At 55.1% G+C, this 18717-nt stretch overlaps 3 protein-coding genes across 3 annotated transcripts in view; 2 read left to right on the top strand and 1 right to left on the bottom strand.

Moving 5' to 3' along the window:
* SAMD1 (sterile alpha motif domain containing 1) overlaps positions 1 to 2265 on the top strand; it is a 3098-nt gene extending 833 nt beyond the window's left edge. The window contains exons 2-6 of the mRNA XM_025367938.1: positions 3 to 308; positions 731 to 1025; positions 1119 to 1215; positions 1313 to 1424; positions 1528 to 2265. Coding sequence (XP_025223723.1) covers positions 3 to 308; positions 731 to 1025; positions 1119 to 1215; positions 1313 to 1424; positions 1528 to 1686 — 969 coding nt within the window. The 3' untranslated portion in view covers positions 1687 to 2265. The remainder of the gene's footprint in view (positions 1 to 2; positions 309 to 730; positions 1026 to 1118; positions 1216 to 1312; positions 1425 to 1527) is intronic.
* A 2050-nt stretch (positions 2266 to 4315) lies between these two features.
* C19H19orf67 (chromosome 19 C19orf67 homolog) lies at positions 4316 to 8488 on the top strand. The gene is made up of 6 exons (XM_025367223.1): positions 4316 to 4826; positions 6243 to 6387; positions 6513 to 6613; positions 6697 to 6882; positions 7506 to 7640; positions 8112 to 8488. The coding sequence occupies exons 1-6, from the start codon at positions 4492 to 4494 to the stop codon at positions 8284 to 8286; spliced, it is 1077 nt and encodes a 358-aa protein (XP_025223008.1). The 5' UTR covers positions 4316 to 4491; the 3' UTR covers positions 8287 to 8488.
* Positions 8489 to 14087: 5599 nt separating this feature from the next.
* MISP3 (MISP family member 3) lies at positions 14088 to 16120 on the bottom strand. Its single transcript, XM_025368154.1, is given in 4 exon segments — positions 14088 to 14178; positions 14422 to 14460; positions 14462 to 14496; positions 15022 to 16120. Coding segments are annotated over 4 exon segments (660 nt in total). The 5' UTR covers positions 15590 to 16120; the 3' UTR covers positions 14088 to 14160.
* Positions 16121 to 18717: the final 2597 nt, after the last annotated feature.

Raw genomic sequence — 18717 nt, 5'->3', positions numbered from 1 at the left:
AGCCGCCGGCGCCGCCACAGCAGCAGCAGCCGCCGCCGCCGCAGCCACAGCCGCCGCCTGAGGGGGGCGCGGCGCGGGCCGGCGGCGCGGCGCGGCCCGTGAGCCTGCGGGAAGTCGTGCGCTACCTCGGGGGCAGCGGCGGCGCCGGCGGTCGCCTAACCCGCGGCCGCGTGCAGGGGCTGCTGGAGGAGGAGGCGGCGGCGCGAGGCCGCCTGGAGCGCACCCGTCTCGGAGCGCTTGCGCTGCCCCGCGGGGACAGGCCCGGACGAGCGCCGCCGGCCGCCAGCGCCCGCCAGTCTCGGAGCAAGGTGAGCGCGCCGGGGAGCGGGGGCGCCGCGCGGTGGGCAGGTGCCGGCGAAGTTGGTGGCGGGGGTGCGAGTCCCGGGAGGAACTGGGTGGCGGGTGACTGGGGCTTTACGCGCGTTTGCTGCGGGCTGGGTGCGTGGTGACCTTGGCAAACGCTTGAATCTCCCGGAGCCTCAGTTTCCTCCGCTGTAAACGCGGTTTAATAACAGTAGCGACCCCTTGGGGTTGTTGAGCGAGTTTAGTGAGATTCGGTTGTCGAGGGCTTTAGTTAACACAGAGCCTGGCACGGAGTGAATGCGTAAAAGTTAGTCCGTATTGTTCTTAAAGGTGGAATCGGGCCCTCCTCACCACCGCCCGTATGCCACAGGCAGGGTCAGAGATTAGAACAGCTATTAATCTTGCATGTTTCTCTCCTCGGTCCCAGAGAGGTGGAGAAGAGCGAGTGCTTGAAAAAGAGGAGGAAGATGATGATGATGACGATGAAGATGATGAAGATGATGTGTCAGAGGGCTCTGAAGTGCCCGAGAGTGACCGTCCTGCAGGTGCCCAGCACCACCAGCTTAACGGCGAGCGGGGACCTCAGAGTGCCAAGGAGAGGGTCAAGGAGTGGACGCCCTGCGGACCGCACCAGGGCCAGGATGAAGGGCGGGGGCCAGCCCCGGGCAGCGGCACCCGCCAGGTGTTCTCCATGGCAGGCATGAACAAGGAGGGGGGAACAGGTAAGGACTCCTCTGGGTGGAGGAAAGTCCTAGGTGGGGAGGAACTCAGCCCGAAAACAAAGCCAAAGGCAGGTGTTTTTTTTTCTTTCCCAGCTTCTGTTGCCACCGGGCCAGACTCTCCGTCCCCCGTGCCTTTGCCCCCAGGCAAACCAGCCCTACCTGGGGCCGACGGGACCCCTTTTGGCTGTCCGTAAGTTGGGGTGTTGGAGACATGGGAGTGCTGCCCAGGTGTGTGGCACAGCCGGAGGGACACCCGTGTTCACTGGTGCCCGTCTGTTTTGATGCAGTCCCGGGCGCAAAGAGAAGCCGTCTGATCCCGTGGAATGGACGGTGATGGATGTTGTGGAATATTTTACCGAGGCTGGCTTCCCGGAGCAGGCGACAGCTTTCCAAGAACAGGTGAGTTCCCAGCCCAGGGCTACACACTGACAGACAAAGAGGGGCGCTCTGGGATGTGCCCTAACCCCGGCTCGCTCTCTCTTTTTGTCCCTGTCCCACCCAGGAAATTGATGGCAAATCTTTGCTGCTTATGCAGCGTACAGATGTGCTCACCGGCCTGTCCATCCGCCTCGGGCCAGCCCTGAAAATCTATGAGCACCACATCAAGGTGCTTCAGCAAGGCCACTTTGAGGATGATGACCCCGATGGCTTCTTAGGCTGAGCGCCCAGCCTCACCCCTGCCCCAACCCATTCCGGCCCCCATCTCACCCAAGACCCCCCAGAGTCCAGGAGCTGGACGGGGACACCCTCAGCCCTCATAACAGATTCCAGGGAGGAGGGCACCCTCTTGTCCTCATCTCTGCCCCTTGTGTCTCTCTCTCTCTCTTACACATCTGCCCCTCAGCACGTCGGTGTGGGGAGGGAATTGCTCCTTAAACCCCAGGTGGCTGACCCTCCCCACCCAGCCCAGGACATTTTAGGAAAAAAAAAAAAATGAAATGTGGGGGGCTTCTCATCTCCCCAAGATCCTCTTCCGTTCAGCCAGATGTTTCCTGTATAAATGTTTGGATCTGCCTGTTTATTTTGGTGGGTGGTCTTTCCTCCCTCCCCTACCACCCATGCCCCCCTTCTCAGTCTGCCCCTGGCTTCCAGCCCCTAGGGGACTAGCTGGGTTGGGGTTCCTCGGGCCTTTCCTCTCCTGCCTCTTTTCTTTCTGTTGATTGTCGCTCGAGCTGGCTGTATTGCTTTTTAATATTGCACCGAAGGTTTTTTAAATAAAATTTTAAAAAAAGGAAAAGGGGAAAAAAAAGAACCACGGAGTCCGTTTTATGAATGGGGCGGGGAGAGGGCATTAAAGAGCCTCTGGTTAGGACAGAATCATTTGGAGAGAGAGAAAAACGGAAACAATGAATTATAGCTGCCTATAACAATAATTGCTGCAGAAAGGTGGGAATCTTTGGGGTTTTTTTCCTCTGTAATCTCCCCATGTCCCAGAACTGAGCTAGGCACAGAGCAGGTGCTGAATTTTTGTTTTCCTTTTAGAGATGGTTTCATTCTATCACCCAGGCTGGAGTGCAGTGGTGCTAGCATAATTGTAGCCTCAAACTCCTGGGCTCAAGTGATCCTCCCACCTCAGCCTCCGGAGCAGCTGGGACTACAGGTGCACTCTGCCATGCCCAGCTAATTTTTAAAAATTTTTGTCTGGGCGTGATGGCTCACACCTGTAATCCCAGCACTTTGGGAGGCTGAGGCAGGTGGATCACGAGGTCAGGAGTTCAAGATCAGCCTGGCCAAAATGGTGAAACCCTGTCTCTACTAAAAATACAAAAAAAAAAAAAAAAAACTTAGCTGGGCGTAGTGGTGGGCGCCTGTTATCGCAGCTACTTGGGAAGCTGAGGCAGAGAATTGTTTTCACCTGGGAGGCGGAGCTTGCAGTGAGCCAAGATCACGCGCTGCACTCCAGCCTGGGCGACAGTGAGACTGTCTCAAAAAAATTTTTTTTTTTGTGGAGATGAGGGTCTCACTTTGTTGGCCAGGTTAGCCTCAAACTCTCAGCTGCAAGCGATTCTCTCTTCCTGCCTGGGATTACAAGCGTGAGCCACCATGCCTGGCCTCAAATATTGTTGAATGGTTGGCAGTTAAATCCTTGGGTTTATAAGCATTTTCTCACCTGTCCTCCCCAAGTCCCCATAAGACAACTCATAAAATCCCACCTTACAGAAGAGGCAGCTGGCCCGGCACAGAGATACTGTCTGCTCGGGATCACACAGGGTGGCATCTGACACCTGTCTGAATTCTTCACTCCGAGTCTTTAAATATAGAGTATTTGACATAACGTGCATTAAAAACTATAAACCTGTCAGCCTTTGTCTACTGCAAAGAATCTGCTACAAATATTGGGGGCAGGAATCTGTTCTAGGACCATAGTAGGCTCTCCAGACCTCATGGTCTTCTTCATTAAAACAACAAAATTCCTTCTGGGCCATCAGATGAGATCATGAGAAGATTTCCAAGTGAAGATTTTGTTTGTTTCAAGACAGAGTCTTGCTCTGTCACCCAGCCTAGAGTGCAGTGGTGCAATCATAACTGGTGACAGCCTCGAACTCTTGGGTACAAGTGATTCTCATGCCTCAGACAACACCCAACGAACATTTTATTTTTTGTATAGACAGGGTCCTGCTATGTTGCTTAGGCTGGTCTTGAATTCCTGGCTTCAAGCAGTTCTCCCGTCTCAGCCTCCTAACCTGTCAGAATTACAGACATGAGCCACCAAGACCAGCCTGAAGATTTTTTCAGATTTATTTATTTTATTGTTAGTAGTAGTCGTCAGAGCTACTACATCCAAAGTCCCTACTAAGTTCTAAGGCAGTTTCTCAACTCCATTAGAGATTTTTTGTTTGTTTTTTGTTTTTTTTTAAAAAAAACACACTGGGCACTTCAGGAGGCCGAGACGGGAGGATCGCTTGAGTCCAGGAGTTTGAAACCAATCTGGGCAACATAGAGAGGTCCCCATCTCTAAAAATTTTAAATTAAAAAAAAAAAAAAATTAACAACAAAAAAAAACCCCAGGGTTCTGGGAGTGAGGGGCTGGGGCCTGGGCAGCCTCATTCCAAAAACCTGTGCCGGGTTGAGGTGTTGGAGACACGTTTGGAGACCCCTCCACTCTAGGAATCCACCTCGAGAGATAAAGGTCCCGGCCCTAGCCACACCCCCAGGACACGGCCAGAGGTCACCTCCCTAGGCAGGTCCCTCCTCCCCACCGCCAGGTTCCCGGAGCGCGTGCGGCCCGTGTGCAGGGGTAGGGGGCCGCGGGCGCGCGGACTGGAGCGGCGCGCCCCTCCCGCGTGTTGAAATTCAAAAGAGGCGAACTCTCCCGCCCCCGGCGCGGCGGCGCGGCTCCGGTGAAGAGGTCAAGGCAGGGGCCAGTCGGAGGCTCCCGGGGCGGGGTCGAACCCGCGGCCAACGTGAGCAGCAGCAGAAGCTTAAAGAGCTCAGGTCCCCCCACCCCCCCGCCTCTGGCCCTACCATGGCTACGGAGCAGTGGTTCGAGGGGTCGCTCCCCCTGGACCCTGGAGAAACACCGCCTCCAGATGCCTTGGAACCTGGGACGCCGCCCTGCGGAGACCCCTCCTGGTCGACACCCCCTAGCAGGCCTGGGAACCCACCTGAGCCGGACCCTGAAGATGCCGAGGGGCAGTTGGCTGAGGCCCCGGCCTCCAGGCCTTCCCCCGAACCTCTGGTCCCCGGGCCTGGGCCAGCACCTCCCCGCCTATCCCTGGACATTTTGTTCAGCCCCATCACCCAACAGCTGCGCTACCTGCTCAAGAAGGCGGATGATTTCCAGAGCTACTTGCTTTACAGGTGATGCTGGACAGGGTCCCAGGTCCCCATGGGTAAGGAGACTTGGAGGGGAGGCGACAGGATGGGTGACACATGCCAGGGTTGCAAAATGACAAGCGCTAGGAGCCAGAGGGAGGCAGTGGAAGAGGCTAGCATATCAGAATCCAGTTTAAGAGAGTGAGGAGGACTGTAGAATTGAGGGTAGGGCACTGCTGCTATTACTGTCCTGGCAGTGTGGGCCTGGGGTTGTCAAGTCTCTAGGACTTTTTCTCCCAGTTTTTAAGTGCTGTCTTAGATTTTGAACCCTGTGCCAACTAAACAAGACCCACCTGAGCCAAACTTGGCCTGTAGGACATCAGTTTGAGACTCCAAAGGATCATGTGATTCACACACCAGGTTTCCTTGTGACTCTCCAATTTCAGTGTCCATTGGTATCTCCTAGGAGGCTGGGTTGGATTTTGCTTGTTTTTGAGACGGAGTCTCACTCTGTTGCCCATGCTGGAGTGCAGTGGTGCAATCTCGGCTCACTGCAACCTCCGTCGGCTGGATTGAAGCAATTCTCTGCTCAGCCTCCCGAGTAGCTGGGATTACAAGCACCCGCCAACACGTGTTGCCCGGCTAATTTTTTTTTTTTTTTTTTTTTTGTAGTAGATTCGGGGTTTCACCATCTTGGCCAGGCTGGTCTTGAACTCCTGACCTTGTGATCCACCCGCCTCGGCCTCCCAAAGTGTTGGCATTACAGGCGTGAGCCACCGCACTCAGCCAAGGTTGGTTTTTTTTTGTTTTGTTTTGTGTTTTTTTGAGATGGAGTCTCGCTCTGTCACCAAGGCTGGAGTGCAGTCGGGGCGAACTCAGCTCACTGCAACCTCCACCTCCCAGGTTCAAGGGATTCTCATAAAGCTGGTTTTCTAATGAGACAGGGTCTTGCCCTATCGCCCAAGCTGGAGTGCAGTGGGGCAGTCAGTCATAGCTCACTGCAGCCTCAAACTCCTGGTCTCAAGCAATCTTCCCACTTCCACCTCCTGAGTAACTGGGACTATAGGTGCCACCATGCCCAGCTAATTATTTTTTGTGTAGAGACGGGGTCTTGCTACGTTGCCCAGGCTTGTCTGGAACTCCTGGCCTCAAGCAATCCTCCAGCCCCAGCCTCCCAAACCTCTGGGATTGCAGGAGTGAGCCACTGCGCCCAGCCCCTTAAGGAAGCTCTGGGTCCTAAGTGGCGATGTGAGACTCAGGTGTCAGCACTTTTAACAAGTGTTCCAAATGGGTTTGATGCAGGTGAACCAGAAAGATGTTCAGAAAAGACCTGAAACTGGGGGCTTTTCTAACAGGGGTCAAAGCCAGGGATCCAGGTTGGGGTTGAGTAGAATGGGGGAAAATGGGGGAGTGGGGAGGGATTGTGAGGGATTGCAGCCAAAGGCCCCCTTCTTCCTTCAGCAGAGACCAAGTACAGAAGGAGCAGCTGGCCAAGGCCATGCCCACCTTCTTACAGATGTGTGAGCCCTACTTCCTGTACCTGGAGGCAGCCGCGAGAAGCGTACCCCACATCTATGGACCCCTGCAGGAGCTGGTCCGAAAGGGGGTGTGTGGAGGTTTCTTAGACCCCACGCCCCTTTCTTCTCGCAGCTCCGAGCCTGCGGGGATGGTGGAGGGGGAGGCCCACTCCTCTCAGGCCAGCTGATCTCACTGTATCCATCCTGTATGCAGCTGTTAGAGATCTCCCAACAGCTGACCCTGCGCCTGGAACAGCTGGTCCTCATGTACGCTTCCTTTGGGTTCGTGGACCTGGAGGAGACAAACCCCCTCAGGTAAAATGGTAGGAGATTCAGATGGGGGGGATGAAGGAGTCCAAGGCCCAGCTTCACCCCTCCATTCTCTCATGTCCTGCCAGCATCTCCTGTTTCTTTTGCGGGAGGTTCTCCATCAGCCTGTCCCATGAGATCTCCATCTTCAGATACTGTGCTCCAACCGCCTACACTGCCAGCCGCTTTCCCCGCTACCTCTATAAGAAGATGCGCTGGCACCTGGAAGCCACCCCAGAGGCCCCTGGTCGGGAACAAGATTCCCTTGTGGATTAGTAAGTCCTCTTACCCAAATCAAAGTCCTCCCCTTTCTATGACGAATGCCAATATGGCCCTCCAAACTGTCACCATCAAAGTGAAAAGTGAGCCAGGGCCCGGTGCCATGGTTCACGCCTGTAATCCTAACACTTTGGGAGGCTGAGGCAGGAGGATCAGTTGAGCCCAAGAGTTTGAGATCACCTGGGCAAGATGGCAAGACCCTGTCTCAACAACAAATTCGCCAGGCGTGATGGCTGGCGTCTGTAGTCCCAGCTACTTGGGAGGCTCAGGCAGGAAGATCACTTGAGCCCAGGAGTTCAAGGCTACAGTGAGCTGTGATTTTGCCACTGCACTCTACCCTGAGTGGGAGCAATAATCTGTCTCTTTAAAAAAAGTGAACCAGGAAACTAAAGGCTTTTGAAAGGCTACCTCTATTTTCTTAAAACCCACCCTCCCACCAAAATAAAAGTTCTCATCTTAAAAGGAGGCTGGCAGGGAGAAAAGGCCTTAGAGTCACATTCCTACCTGAGAACTTCAGGGCAACTTCTGATGAGTTCCCACTTCACCTCCAAAATTAAAGCCCTCAACAGAAGAAGCTAGGAAATTGATCACTTCTAATTACAGCTCCCTCCCCTCCCAGCTACTTCCTGTGCTATCGAGATACTTGGGAAGACACAGGCCAGAGTCCAGCCAATTCGTGCCCGCAGATCCAGAAGCTGTGGTCCATCGGCCGATGGGTGCCCCTAGGACCAGCCGAGGATGACCTTTATTCATGGTAGGAGCTAGGGCAATAGCAACGTGGGCTTGGGCGCTAGACCAAGCGCTAGATTGGGAGGCAGAACCCCACCAAAGATAATCCACCTTCCCAAACACTGCTTCCCTTAGTAATGATAGTATTTTATTGTGCCCTGAAAAGCACTTCATGCAGACCCCAGTAACAACCCATCGAGATCTATGCTATTGGCCCCATGTAACAAAGAAAACAGGGTGCTCAGAGAAGTTGTTACCTGCCCAAGGACACACAGCTAGCAATGCGATTGGACAGGTCAGGACCAGTTATTCAGCCTCTAGGAGCCATTACTAAGTTTCTGATCAACAAGGAAACAAGTTTCCCCCGAGGGTTTTTCCCACCGGCAGCTGAAACAAAGCCTCTTTCAGCTGACGCATCTCACTTAAAGGGAGAGACTCCCGAGGGGCAGAGGGCACTCAAGTCCAGGCCTGTCTATCCCTGGCCCCCCCACCCCAGGATTTTGTGCCCGCAGCCGCTTGGGGACTACCAGCAGCTGCTGACCATCGGCTTCGAGGAGCCCACGCCCATGCTGGCCACCGACCTGCTGGTGCAGATCCTCACGGGCCAGGCAGGCCAGGCCCGGCCTCCGAGCGCAGCCGGGCCCGCGGGGTGGGCAGCGCAGGGGTCTTGAACCTGGGAAAGGGGGTAGGAGCTGGAACTTGACAGTTCCAAACTCCAGAAGAGGGGGCAGGGGAGGGGCTCACTCATTCTCTCAGTGCAGCCTGGCCTCGCCTTCCAAAGGGCCAGGCCGAGCTGACCTGTCTGCACCGAGTCCGGCCTGGCCGTGGGGCCGTGAATGCGGACACGTCAGTTTTGTGTTAAATAAAAGAAAGAAAGAGGTCACAGGCTCAGTGTCCGCTGCGAACGCCGCGCCCCTCCTCCGGGGGCATTTCCCCGCCCACTCGCGTGGCCTTCTGGGAAATGTAGTCTTTTGAAAGAAATCTGAAATTCGCCAATAGGCGGACGAGAGTTTGGCGCATGCGCACAGGCAGAAATGAAGCAAAAAGGGAAATGGTGCCGGTCAACAACCGGAACCCAGAAAACTGTAAGTTTAGGGTAGCGGGGAAATTCAACGCCCACTGGAGGAAGAGACTTAGGGCTACGCCCACCCCCATATTTTGACCCGGAAGTTATTTCTTTGTAGTGTAAAAGACTACTTTTCCCGACGTGCCCCAGAAAAGTGCCCTCGATCAGTTTCCGAAGGGCCCGAGTTAGACTTTCTTTTTCTCTTCCAGCTTTTGGTACTTGCCAGACAGGTCGTCGTCTTTCTCGGGGTATCCAGGGTGCGGACAAGGTGGGAGAACCCTATGGAATCCAAGCTTAGGATCTCTTAGCCTCTCTCCAACCTCGGACTGGAGAGGAGACCCTGGCTGAGGGAAATGAACTCACCCGCTCAAAGCTCCGGCGAGCAAGTGGCGAACCTTGGACCCGAACCGGGTACTTGTGGCACGTTGCAAGGGGAAGGGTGTCCTCCTGAGCCAGGTGTCACTCAGCCGCTGGTTATCCCCTTTTAATCCAAGGAGAGCCCTTTTGGTTCCCCTTCCCCCCAGCACCCAGAGCTCTGCCTTTTTTTTTTTTTTTTTTTTGAGACGGAGTCTCGTTCTGTCGCTCAGGCTGGAGTACAGTGGCCTAATCTGGGCTCACTGCAAGCTCCGTCTCCCGGAGCTCACGCCATTCTGTTGCCTCAGCCTCCCCAGCAGCTCGGACTACAGGCGCACGCCGCCACGCCCGGCTGATTTTTTTTTTTTTTTTTTTTTTTTTTTAGTAGAGATGGGGTTTCACCGTGTTAACCAGGATGGTCTCTGACCTCGTGATCCGCCCTCCTTGGCCTCCCAAAGTGTTGGGATTACAGGCGTGAGCCACGGTGCCCGGCCACTATTGCTCTTCCATGTGTATTTCTGGTGACAATTTCTGACTGCATCAAGGATGTTTTTAGTCCACAGCTGTGGTCTGAATGACATCAAGGAAATCCTGATGCTCCCTGATACTGCTTTGAGGGAGGCCCTGTGAGTTTTCCTGTGGCTCTAAGATTTTTTGCGGGAAGGGAAGGGTCTTGCTCTGTCACCCAGGCTGGAGTGCAGTGGCGCGATCCTGGAACCTCTAACTCCTGGGTTCAAGTGATCCTCCCACTTCAGCCTCCTAAGCAGCTGGGAGTATAGGCAGCATCGATGCCCCTATTTTATTATTATTATTGTAGAGAAGGGGTCTCGCTATGTTGACCAGGCTGGTCTTGAACTCCTGGCTTCAAGCTATCCTCCCACCTAGGCCTCTCAAAGTGCTGGGATTACAGGCGTGAGCCACCATGCCCGGCCTTTAAGATTCTTTAGCCTTGTGGGGTCCAATGGAAATATCAAGTGAGTTGCAAACGCAAATCACGTATGTAATTTCAAATTTTCTAGTAACCACATAAAAAAATTAAGAGGTTAGATTCATTTTCGTGATATTTTATTTAACCTGTTATACCCAAAATATTATTTCAATGTATAATCCATGTAAAAAAACTGAGGTATTTTCCTTTTTTGTACTGTCTTAGAAATCTTGGCGTGACATGGTGGCTCATGCCTATAATCCCAGCACTTTGGGAGGCCGAGACAGGTGGGTCACTTGAGGTTACAAGTTCAAGACCAGCCTGGCCAACACGGCAAAACCCGGTTTCTATTCAAAATACAAAAAAAAAAGGTGGGTGTGGTGGTGGGCGCCTGTGATCCCAGCTACTCAAGAGGCTGAGCCAGGAGACTCGCTTAAATCTGGTAGGTGGAGGTTTCAGTGAGCCGAGATCGCACCACTGTACTCTGGCCTGGGCGACAGAGCGAGACTCCATCTTAAAGAAAAAAAAAAAAAAAAAAAGCCGGGCGCAGTGGCTCATACCTGTAATCCCAGCACTTTGGGAGGCTGAGGCAGGCAGATCATGAGGTCAGGAGTTTGAGACCACCCTGGCCAACATAGTGAAACCCCATCTCTACTAAAAATACAAAAATTAGCCAGGCCTGGTGGCGGGCGCTGGTAATCCCAGCTACTCTGGAGGCTGAGGCAGGAGAACTGCTTGAGCCCAGGAGGCGGAAGTTGCAGTGAGCCGAGATCATGCCATTATACTCCAGCCTGGGCAACAACAGCGAGACTCTGTGTCAAAAAAAAAAAAAAAAAATCAGAAAAAAGAAAACGTAGTATTTCACATTTCCAACATATTTCAATTCAGACTAGCCACAAGCAGCTCTAGACTGTCTCCTTTAAGTCAAATCCACTGTCTGCTTAAGACAGGGTTTCGGGTGGGTGGTGACAGTACAGTACTGGAAGGGGAAGGAAACAAGCTTTGTTTCCTGGGTCCTGTTGCTCAGCAGCTTTCTACACCCTTGATTCTCAAACTTCCTAGTGTGCATCAGAATCACATGGAGAGTCTGATCATCAGCCTAAGTCTGGGATGAGACCCAAGAAAGTACTTTTTTTTTCTCTCTCTCTCTCTTTTTTTGGTAGAGATTTTTTCTTGCTATATTGCCCAGGCTGGTCTTGAACTCCCGGACTCAAGCAATTATCCCACCTCAGCCTCCCAAAGTGCTGGGATTACAGGTGTGAGCCACCACGGCTGGTTGACATCATTTTCTTAAATGCCCCTCCACTAAACCCCTTGAGGCTGTCCCACATGCTTCCCTGTAATCACAGCACTTTGAGAGGCCAGGGTGGGTGGATCACCTGAGATCAGGAGTTCGAGACCAGCCTGGCCAACATGGTGAAAACCCATCTCCGCTAAAAACACAAAAATTAGGCCGGGCGCAGTGCACCCGGGCCCCGTCCACTCATGACATACTTAGTTCTTGGCTCCCCTGCTGGAAATTAAGACCAGCCTCTAGGTGTTTCCATTTCCCACCTTCTCAGGCTCTCTCCTGCCTTTCTCCACATAGCTCCCACAGTCACAGTGAAGTATGCTGAGGATGGGGTCACTGGGCTGACGATGGGGTCGGCTGATGAGCCCTTCATGGGCTGAGCTGCTCTTGGATGCAGCCCTGTATCAGCATGACCTCTCTGTATTTTATGCATACGGATTTCACTAGACATTTGATGCCCCTGTATAAGATACAGAGTTGGACAGAGCCAAGAGTTTTTTTTTGGTTTTTTTGTTTGTTTGTTTGTTTGTTTTAAAGACAGAGTTTAACTGTGTCACCCAAGCTAGAGTGCAGTGCCATGATCTCAAGAGCCAAGGTTTAAACAGCGATTCTAAAATGTTCCTGGGGTGGATGTGGTGGTTCACACCTGTAGTCCCAGCTACTCAGGAGGCTGAGGTAGGAGGATCACTTGAGCCCAGGAGATCCAGGTTACAATGAGCTGTGATCATGCCACTGCACTGCAGCCTGTGTGACAGAGCAAGACCCTGTCTCCAAAACTGAAAACATTTTTAAATTTAAACTTCCTGGGTCTCCCCTTTTCTGGTCTTAGTGAATTTTTTTTTTCCTTTGATTACAGATCTCACTGTTACCCAGGCTGGAGTGCAGTGGCTCAATCATAGCTCACTGTAGCCTCAACCTCCCAGGCTCAGGCGATCTCCTGCTAAACTTCCAGAGTAGCTGGGACCACAGGCACATGCCACCACACCTGGTTAATTTTTTGTAGAGATGGGGTAGGGGGGCAGTGTCTCACTATGTTGCCCAAGCTGGTCTTGAACTCCTGGGATCAAGCAATCCTCCTGCCTTGGCCTCCCAAAGTGCTGGAATTACAGGCATGAGCCACCGCATCTGGTCCTCAGTGCACGTCTTTTTTTTTTTTTTTTTTTTTTTGAGATGGAGTCTCGTTCTGTCGCCCAGGCTAGAGTGCAGTGGCGCAATCTCGGCTCACTACAAGCTCCGCCTTCTGGGTTCAAGCCATTCTCCTGCCTCAGCCTCCCGAGTAGCTGGGACTACAGGCACCCACCACCATGCCCGGCTATTTGTGTTTTTTTTTGTATTTTTAGTAGAGAAGGTGTTTCACCATATTAGCCAGGATGGTCTCGATCTCCTGACCTCGTGATCCACCTGCCTCAGCCTCCCAAAGTGCTGGGATTACAGCAGTGAGCCACCTCGCCTGGCCCTCAGTGCACTTCTAAGACACTGTAAAACTAGTCCCAGAATGTTAACTGCACAGATACAGTTTTAGAGACAATTTAGGGTGTTCACGCACCCTCTTGAACCCCCATCCAGGGGAGAGACATTAACCAGAGCTTGCAAATTGACAGCCACAGGCCCTATTGCAAACAGGTGTTGCTTGCCACCTTCCTTCCTTCCTCTCCTCCCGCACAACTTTAAGTTTTTTTTAGCACCCTGCCTAGAAAAAAAAAAGTTTTTCCTAGTCACAATCATAAACATGCAGATTTCTCTTTTAAAAGCTAGGTTTCAGTTGCCTTTTTTATTTTTTTGAGGCAGAGTCTCACTGTGTCACCCAGGCTGGAGTGCAGTGGCCCGTTCTTGGCTCACTGCAACCTCTGCCTCCCGGGTTCAAGTGATTCTCATGCCTCAGCCTCCTGAGTAGCTGGATTACAGACATGCACCACCACACCCGGCTAATATTTTGTATTTTTAGTAGAGACGGGGTTTCACCGTGTTGGCCAGGCTCGTCTCGAATTCCTGGCCTCAAATGATCCACCCACCTCAGCCTCCCAAAGTGCTGGTATTACAGGCGTGAGCCACCTCGCCCAGCCACAGATACTTTTGGAAAGCAGAAACTCTTGCCCCAACACCGCGAATGAGCACGCCTCATAGTGGGGACCGTGAGGTCAAGAAGAACAGTGATCATTAGGAACCAATGATGTTGAGAAGCCTGAACCCTCACCACCTGTTTTTTTTTTTTTAGTAGCTATTGTTTACGTTCCCAGGGTAGGAACAGCCTCTTATCACCTCTGTCTAGCCAGTGCCCAGCGCAGGGCACACCGTTAGCACCAATAAATGTTGAGGAGGAAGCCTGGAAACAAGAGGGTGTGAACTCGGTCCACGCGCCACATTTTGCGCTCGAGCCGCCAGGGGGCGGTAGGACCTGGGCCAGGCCTTGTCTGGTCGTGTGGGGGAGGCGGGCAGCCCCAGAACAGGGCGGTAAGGGCGCATTCCCGCATTCTGGCCCGCACCTCTTGGGGTTTTCTCGGGCCTCCCTCGGCCCGCCGTGCTCCCGCCCCACCCCAGACGAAGAGGACCCAGAAAAAAATAGGCTGCAGTGCCCTGAAAGAAGAGGCTTTATTGGGGGTGGGGGTAGTGGGGCAGCCGCGGCGGTAACTCCGGCCCTCTTAACAGTCAAGGGAGAGAGTAGTTCAGTTTGCTTGGCAGAGAAGGGCTGGGCAGTTTCACTGGCGGAGTTGTGGGTGGTGGTCAGTTTCCCAATGGGGGACTGTAAGTTTCATAGAGGGGGCTGGTCAATTTCACAAAGTCAAGTCGATTTCATCTTCCCCAATGCAGAGGGCCGGCCCGTCTCCAGGCCTTTTACTAGACGCACCCCGCCCTGTTCCTCTGACACGCACGTTACTTCCGGCCGGGGGTCCCAGCCTGCTCAAACCTCAAGGTTTGCGCTCCTCCTGGGGACAGAGGGCCAGAAGGAAGACCGGCCTCAGGGACCTGCGCACCGCACCCAGGCTCAGGGTGGCGATTTGTGCCCCAAGACCACTGTCTTCTCTTTACCCCGGGGATGCGTCCCAGACTGAGTTCTGACCAGAGTGGCCTTCCAGGGGTGATGTACCTTTCCCCCCCCCAGCGTCCTAGCACGGGAGGGGTGGGGGGAGCGACAAGGGCTAGAGGCACACGGGTAAGGGGGCTCCCACCTGCTCCAGGCCGTTCTCCGAGGCCTTTCTGCGGGGGGGGCCACATCACCGCCAACTTTCCGTCGCCCCTGCTCGCTGCGGGGGAAGGAGCACTCAGCTCACCAGCGGGCGGCAGCCAGGATGAAAGAGGCCGGCCGCACCCCTTAAACACACACAGGCGTTCACCCTCCGCCCTCCCCCCATGAAAGCCTCCATTCAACTCCAGGCACCCAGGAACCCGAGGGAGGAGGGAGGTGAACCCAGAACGGAGAAGCAGGAGCCCGAAAATTCAGAGGGAGGACCCAGGAGTGCCAGAATCCAGTCAGGGTTCCCTGGAACCCGACAAAAAGGAAGACATCTGGAATGCCCCCACCCCCGCGCAGTCTGCGTGGTGTGGATCAGAGAGTCCATCACTCCGGGTGGAGGGGTGGATCACAGCGAGTAATGGAGCTCCAGAAGGGGTAGGCAAGACACAAAGTTGAGAGGGGGTCCCAGGAGTTTGAGAGCTTGGAGAGAGACCCCGAGAACCGGAGGGCCAAAGGAGAGGCCACTGAAGTTGGGCAGTCAGTGGGGACGGCTGGAACCCTGGGGGTCCCCGGCGTTGCTACGCCTGCGGCTTACCGGTGAGGCTCGGCGTAGGCTCCTTGAACTCCGCGGTGCCATAGACGCTGCGCCGCTGGCGCTGCAGCTCCTGCTCGCGCTCGCGCACCGCGCGCACCTCCTGCTCCAGCAGTGACGGAGTGAAAGGCGGCGGGGAGCTGCCCAGCACCGGGCACCCGCCCTGCACGGCAGAGCGCGGCCGTCCCCCGGGTTCTGGCAGCCTCTGCGGGCCCGCGCCGCCCCCTGCCCCCGCCGAGGAGCCGCTCCCCGCTGCGGCCTCGAAGAAGCGCTTGAGTTCGCCCAGCGGCTGCGGCGGCGACCCGGCGCGCGGCTCGGGGGCCGCGGGGCGCGCCAGCGCCGCCTGCCGGTGGGCCTCCCGCTCGATGTCCCGCTGCATCTGCGCGCCCGCCCGCGCCCGCTCCAGGGCGCGCGGGAGCGCGGGGCCAGGACCCGGCAGGTTGAGCACCGGCCGCACGCGCAGCTCGACGAGTTCGCGGCCCGCGCGGCCCGGGCTCAGGCCCCGGCTCCGGCGCAGGCTCTCCTCGCGTTCGCAGCTGCGGCGGATTTCGCGCTCGATGGGCGTCTCCATGAACAGCTCCTCCGGGAGACGCTGGGGAGCCTTGGGGCACGGCGGAAAACGCAGGTGGGGGGCTTCCGAGCCTGACCTGGAGGAGGAGGTCTCAGGGCCTGGAGGGGGACGCTGCCCCTGGACCTCCACCCTTTGCGCTTCGGACGGCCCAGGGTCGTCTCTGCCTGGCTCAGGACTCTCAAAACCCGCAGCTGTGGACAGCCCGGGGCGCTCTGCGTTCTGCTCGACTGATGGCTCGAGGACTTCGCTCTCTTGCTCGAGGATCTCCACGTCCTTTGCGGAGGGCTTGGGGACCTCGGTGTTCAGCTCCGCAGCAGCTCTGGGGCTTCGTCGTCTGGCCCTGGGGGCTTGTGGCCCCCCTCTTCAGACGACCCCAGGGTTTCGTTCTCCGGCCGGTGAGGGCCTTGGTGTCCAGGGTTTGAAGCAGCTCGGAAGCCTTAGTTCCCAACCGGGGTTTTGATGCCCAGAGCGAGGACAGAGGGCCCTGTGAGGCACCTGTGGCGGCAGTGGCCGCCCGTGGGTTCCAAGGCGTCGCCCGCACCGGCCGCTTCTCTGACCTGCCTCTGGCCTCAGGGAACGGCCCCCGGGGGCAGGGCCGGGCACCGCCCCCGGCACCTGCCAGGAGGACTCCGGCCCCGCCCTGGCCCCGCCCTCGGGACAGGGGCGCCTCGGTGGGGCAGTCAGTTTCATCAGCTAGCGCGCCCAGTCACCTCAGGGCACAGGACTTCTTGGAAGAGGGCTTCCCTAGACCCGGCCCCGCTCTCTGGGGGGCCGCTCTGGGTGCTGTGTTCTACTGAGCATACCCTGGCACTTTTTCAGAGCCATGTCCCCGTCATCGTCCAGGAGACTGGGCCCAGTAGCGCGTCGGACTGGGGTTCTGAACCACTAGCCCATTGGTGAGGTGTCCCCCGAAGCCGTCTTTTCGGGACCCGGGCAGCCCCGCCCAGTCGGTGCCAGACAGCGGGCAGCGAGCCTCAGACCCCTGGGCCCTCCCTCCGATCCAGCCTTGCAGCGCACAGCACCGGCCCGAGGGGGCGCCAGGAGCCGCCTTACTGCGCGCTGGGGTCTCCCTACCAGTGCTTGGGCTCAGCGAGGTTCCCAGCCGCGCGCCACTGCCCCCCGCCAAGCCGAGAAGCGGCTTCCCCTCTCCTCCCGGAAAAATCCGGGAGGTGTCCGCGGCCAAGGGCACTCCCGGATTGAGGGAGGAGGAAGAGACAGACACAGCGCGCCCCAGGCGCAGCTTAGCGGTTGCGGTTGAAAGGCGGTCACCTTGGGCCCGGGCGCCCGGGGAGGCCCAGACAGGAAACAGGAGGCGTTTAGGGTAGGGGGAGAGAGCAGATGGGGCTGGATCATGCGGTTCAAGGGCAGGATCGATGCCCCTGAGCGGGCCACCCTCCCCTGGGGACATTTTCCACTTTCCCCCTAATGGAAGCAGACTCTTCCCAGAACCTGCCCCCAACGCCACCATTCTGGGGTGACTAGAAGGAAAAATACATTACCGGCCGGGCACGGAGGCTCATGCCGGTGATTCCAGCACTTTGGGAGGCCGAGGCGGGAGGATCACCTGAGGTCAGGAGTTGGAAAACAGCCTGGCCAGCATGGCCAAACCCCGTCTCTACTAAAAATACAAAAACAAATTAGCCAGGTGTGGTGGCGGGCACCTGTAATCCCAGCTACTCGCGAAGCTGAGATGAGAGAATCACTTGAACTTGGGAGGTGGAGGTTACAGTGAGCCAAAATCGCGCCACTGCACTCCAGCGTGGACAATAAGAGCAAAACTCTGTCTCAAATAAATGAATAAATAAATAAATATAAAAATAAAAGCGGTATACTTCTGGGAAAAAGTTGTCTCCATAGGACCTTCCCCACTATATCACCTCCTGGTCCTTCCTCCAGCCACGCCAACTGGGCTGGGTTCTTGGCTCCCATTCCCGGGAACTTTTTTTTTTTTTTTTTTTTTTTTTGAGCCGAAGTCTCACTCTGTCACCCAGGCTGGAGTGCAGTGGCGTGATCTTAGCTCACTACAACCTCCGCCTCCCGAGTTCAAGCGATTCTCCTGTCTCAGCCTCCGGAATAGCTGGGACTACAGGTGTGTGCCACCACGCCCAGCTAATTTTTTTGTATTTTTAGTAGAGACGAGGTTTCACCATGTTGGCCAGGCTGGTCTCGAACTCCTGACCTTGTGATCCGTCCACCTCAGCCTCCCAAGGTACTGGGATTACAGGTATGAGCCACCGCGCCCGGCTTCCGGGAGCTTTTTCTGACAAGGGCACCTATGATGTCCATTTGGCAGATTAAATCACTGACTTCATCCCCTGTCCTCCTCTTCATTAGCTCCTTGGTCTTTGGGCACACCACCCCCTCCTGATTTCCTCCTACTTCACTAGCACCCCTTCTCAGACTTCTGTTTCACCTTTCTTCCCCTCTGGCTTCATTGGGATCACCTGATGAAAGAGAGGAGCCTGAAGCCAAGGTGTTTATCCCAGCCAGGCACGGTGGCTCACACCTGTAATTTTAACACTTTGGGAGGCTGAGGCAGGAGGATTGCTTGAAACCAGCCTGGGTAATATAGGCAGACCTTGTCTCTACGAGAAAGAAAGAAAGAAAGAAAGAAAGAAAGAAAGAAGGAAAGAAGGAAGGAAGGAAGGAAGGAAGGAAGGAAGGAAGGAAGGAAGGAAGGAAGGAAGGAAGGAAGGAAGGAAGGAAAAGAAAGGAAAGAAAGGAAGAAAAGAAAGAAGAAAGAAAGAAAGAAAGAAAGAAAGAAAGAAAGGAAGGAAGAGAGAGAGAAATCATACTTTTTTAAAATTAGCTGGTTATGGTGGTTTTTGTCTGTAGTCCCAGGTACTTGGGAGGCTGAGGTGGGAGGATCATTTGAGCCTAGGAGTTTGAGGCCACAGTGAGCTATAATAATGCCAACACACTCCAGCCTGGGTGATAGAGCAAGACCCTGTCTCTAAATAAATAAATAAATAAAATAACATTTAAAAAAGATGTTTAGCTGGGCACGGTGGTTCACACCTGTAATCCCAACACTTTGGGAGACTGAGGCGGGCAGATGGCTTGAGCCCCGGGAGTTCAAGACCAGCTTGGGCAACGCAGTGAGACCCCATCTCTACAAAAAAGATGCA

The sequence above is a fragment of the Theropithecus gelada genome, chromosome 19 (assembly GCF_003255815.1).
Source record: "Theropithecus gelada isolate Dixy chromosome 19, Tgel_1.0, whole genome shotgun sequence".
NCBI lineage: Eukaryota > Metazoa > Chordata > Mammalia > Primates > Cercopithecidae > Theropithecus > Theropithecus gelada.
The sequence above is the reverse complement of the archived record's forward strand: the minus strand, read 5'-3'. Positions and strand labels throughout refer to the sequence as shown.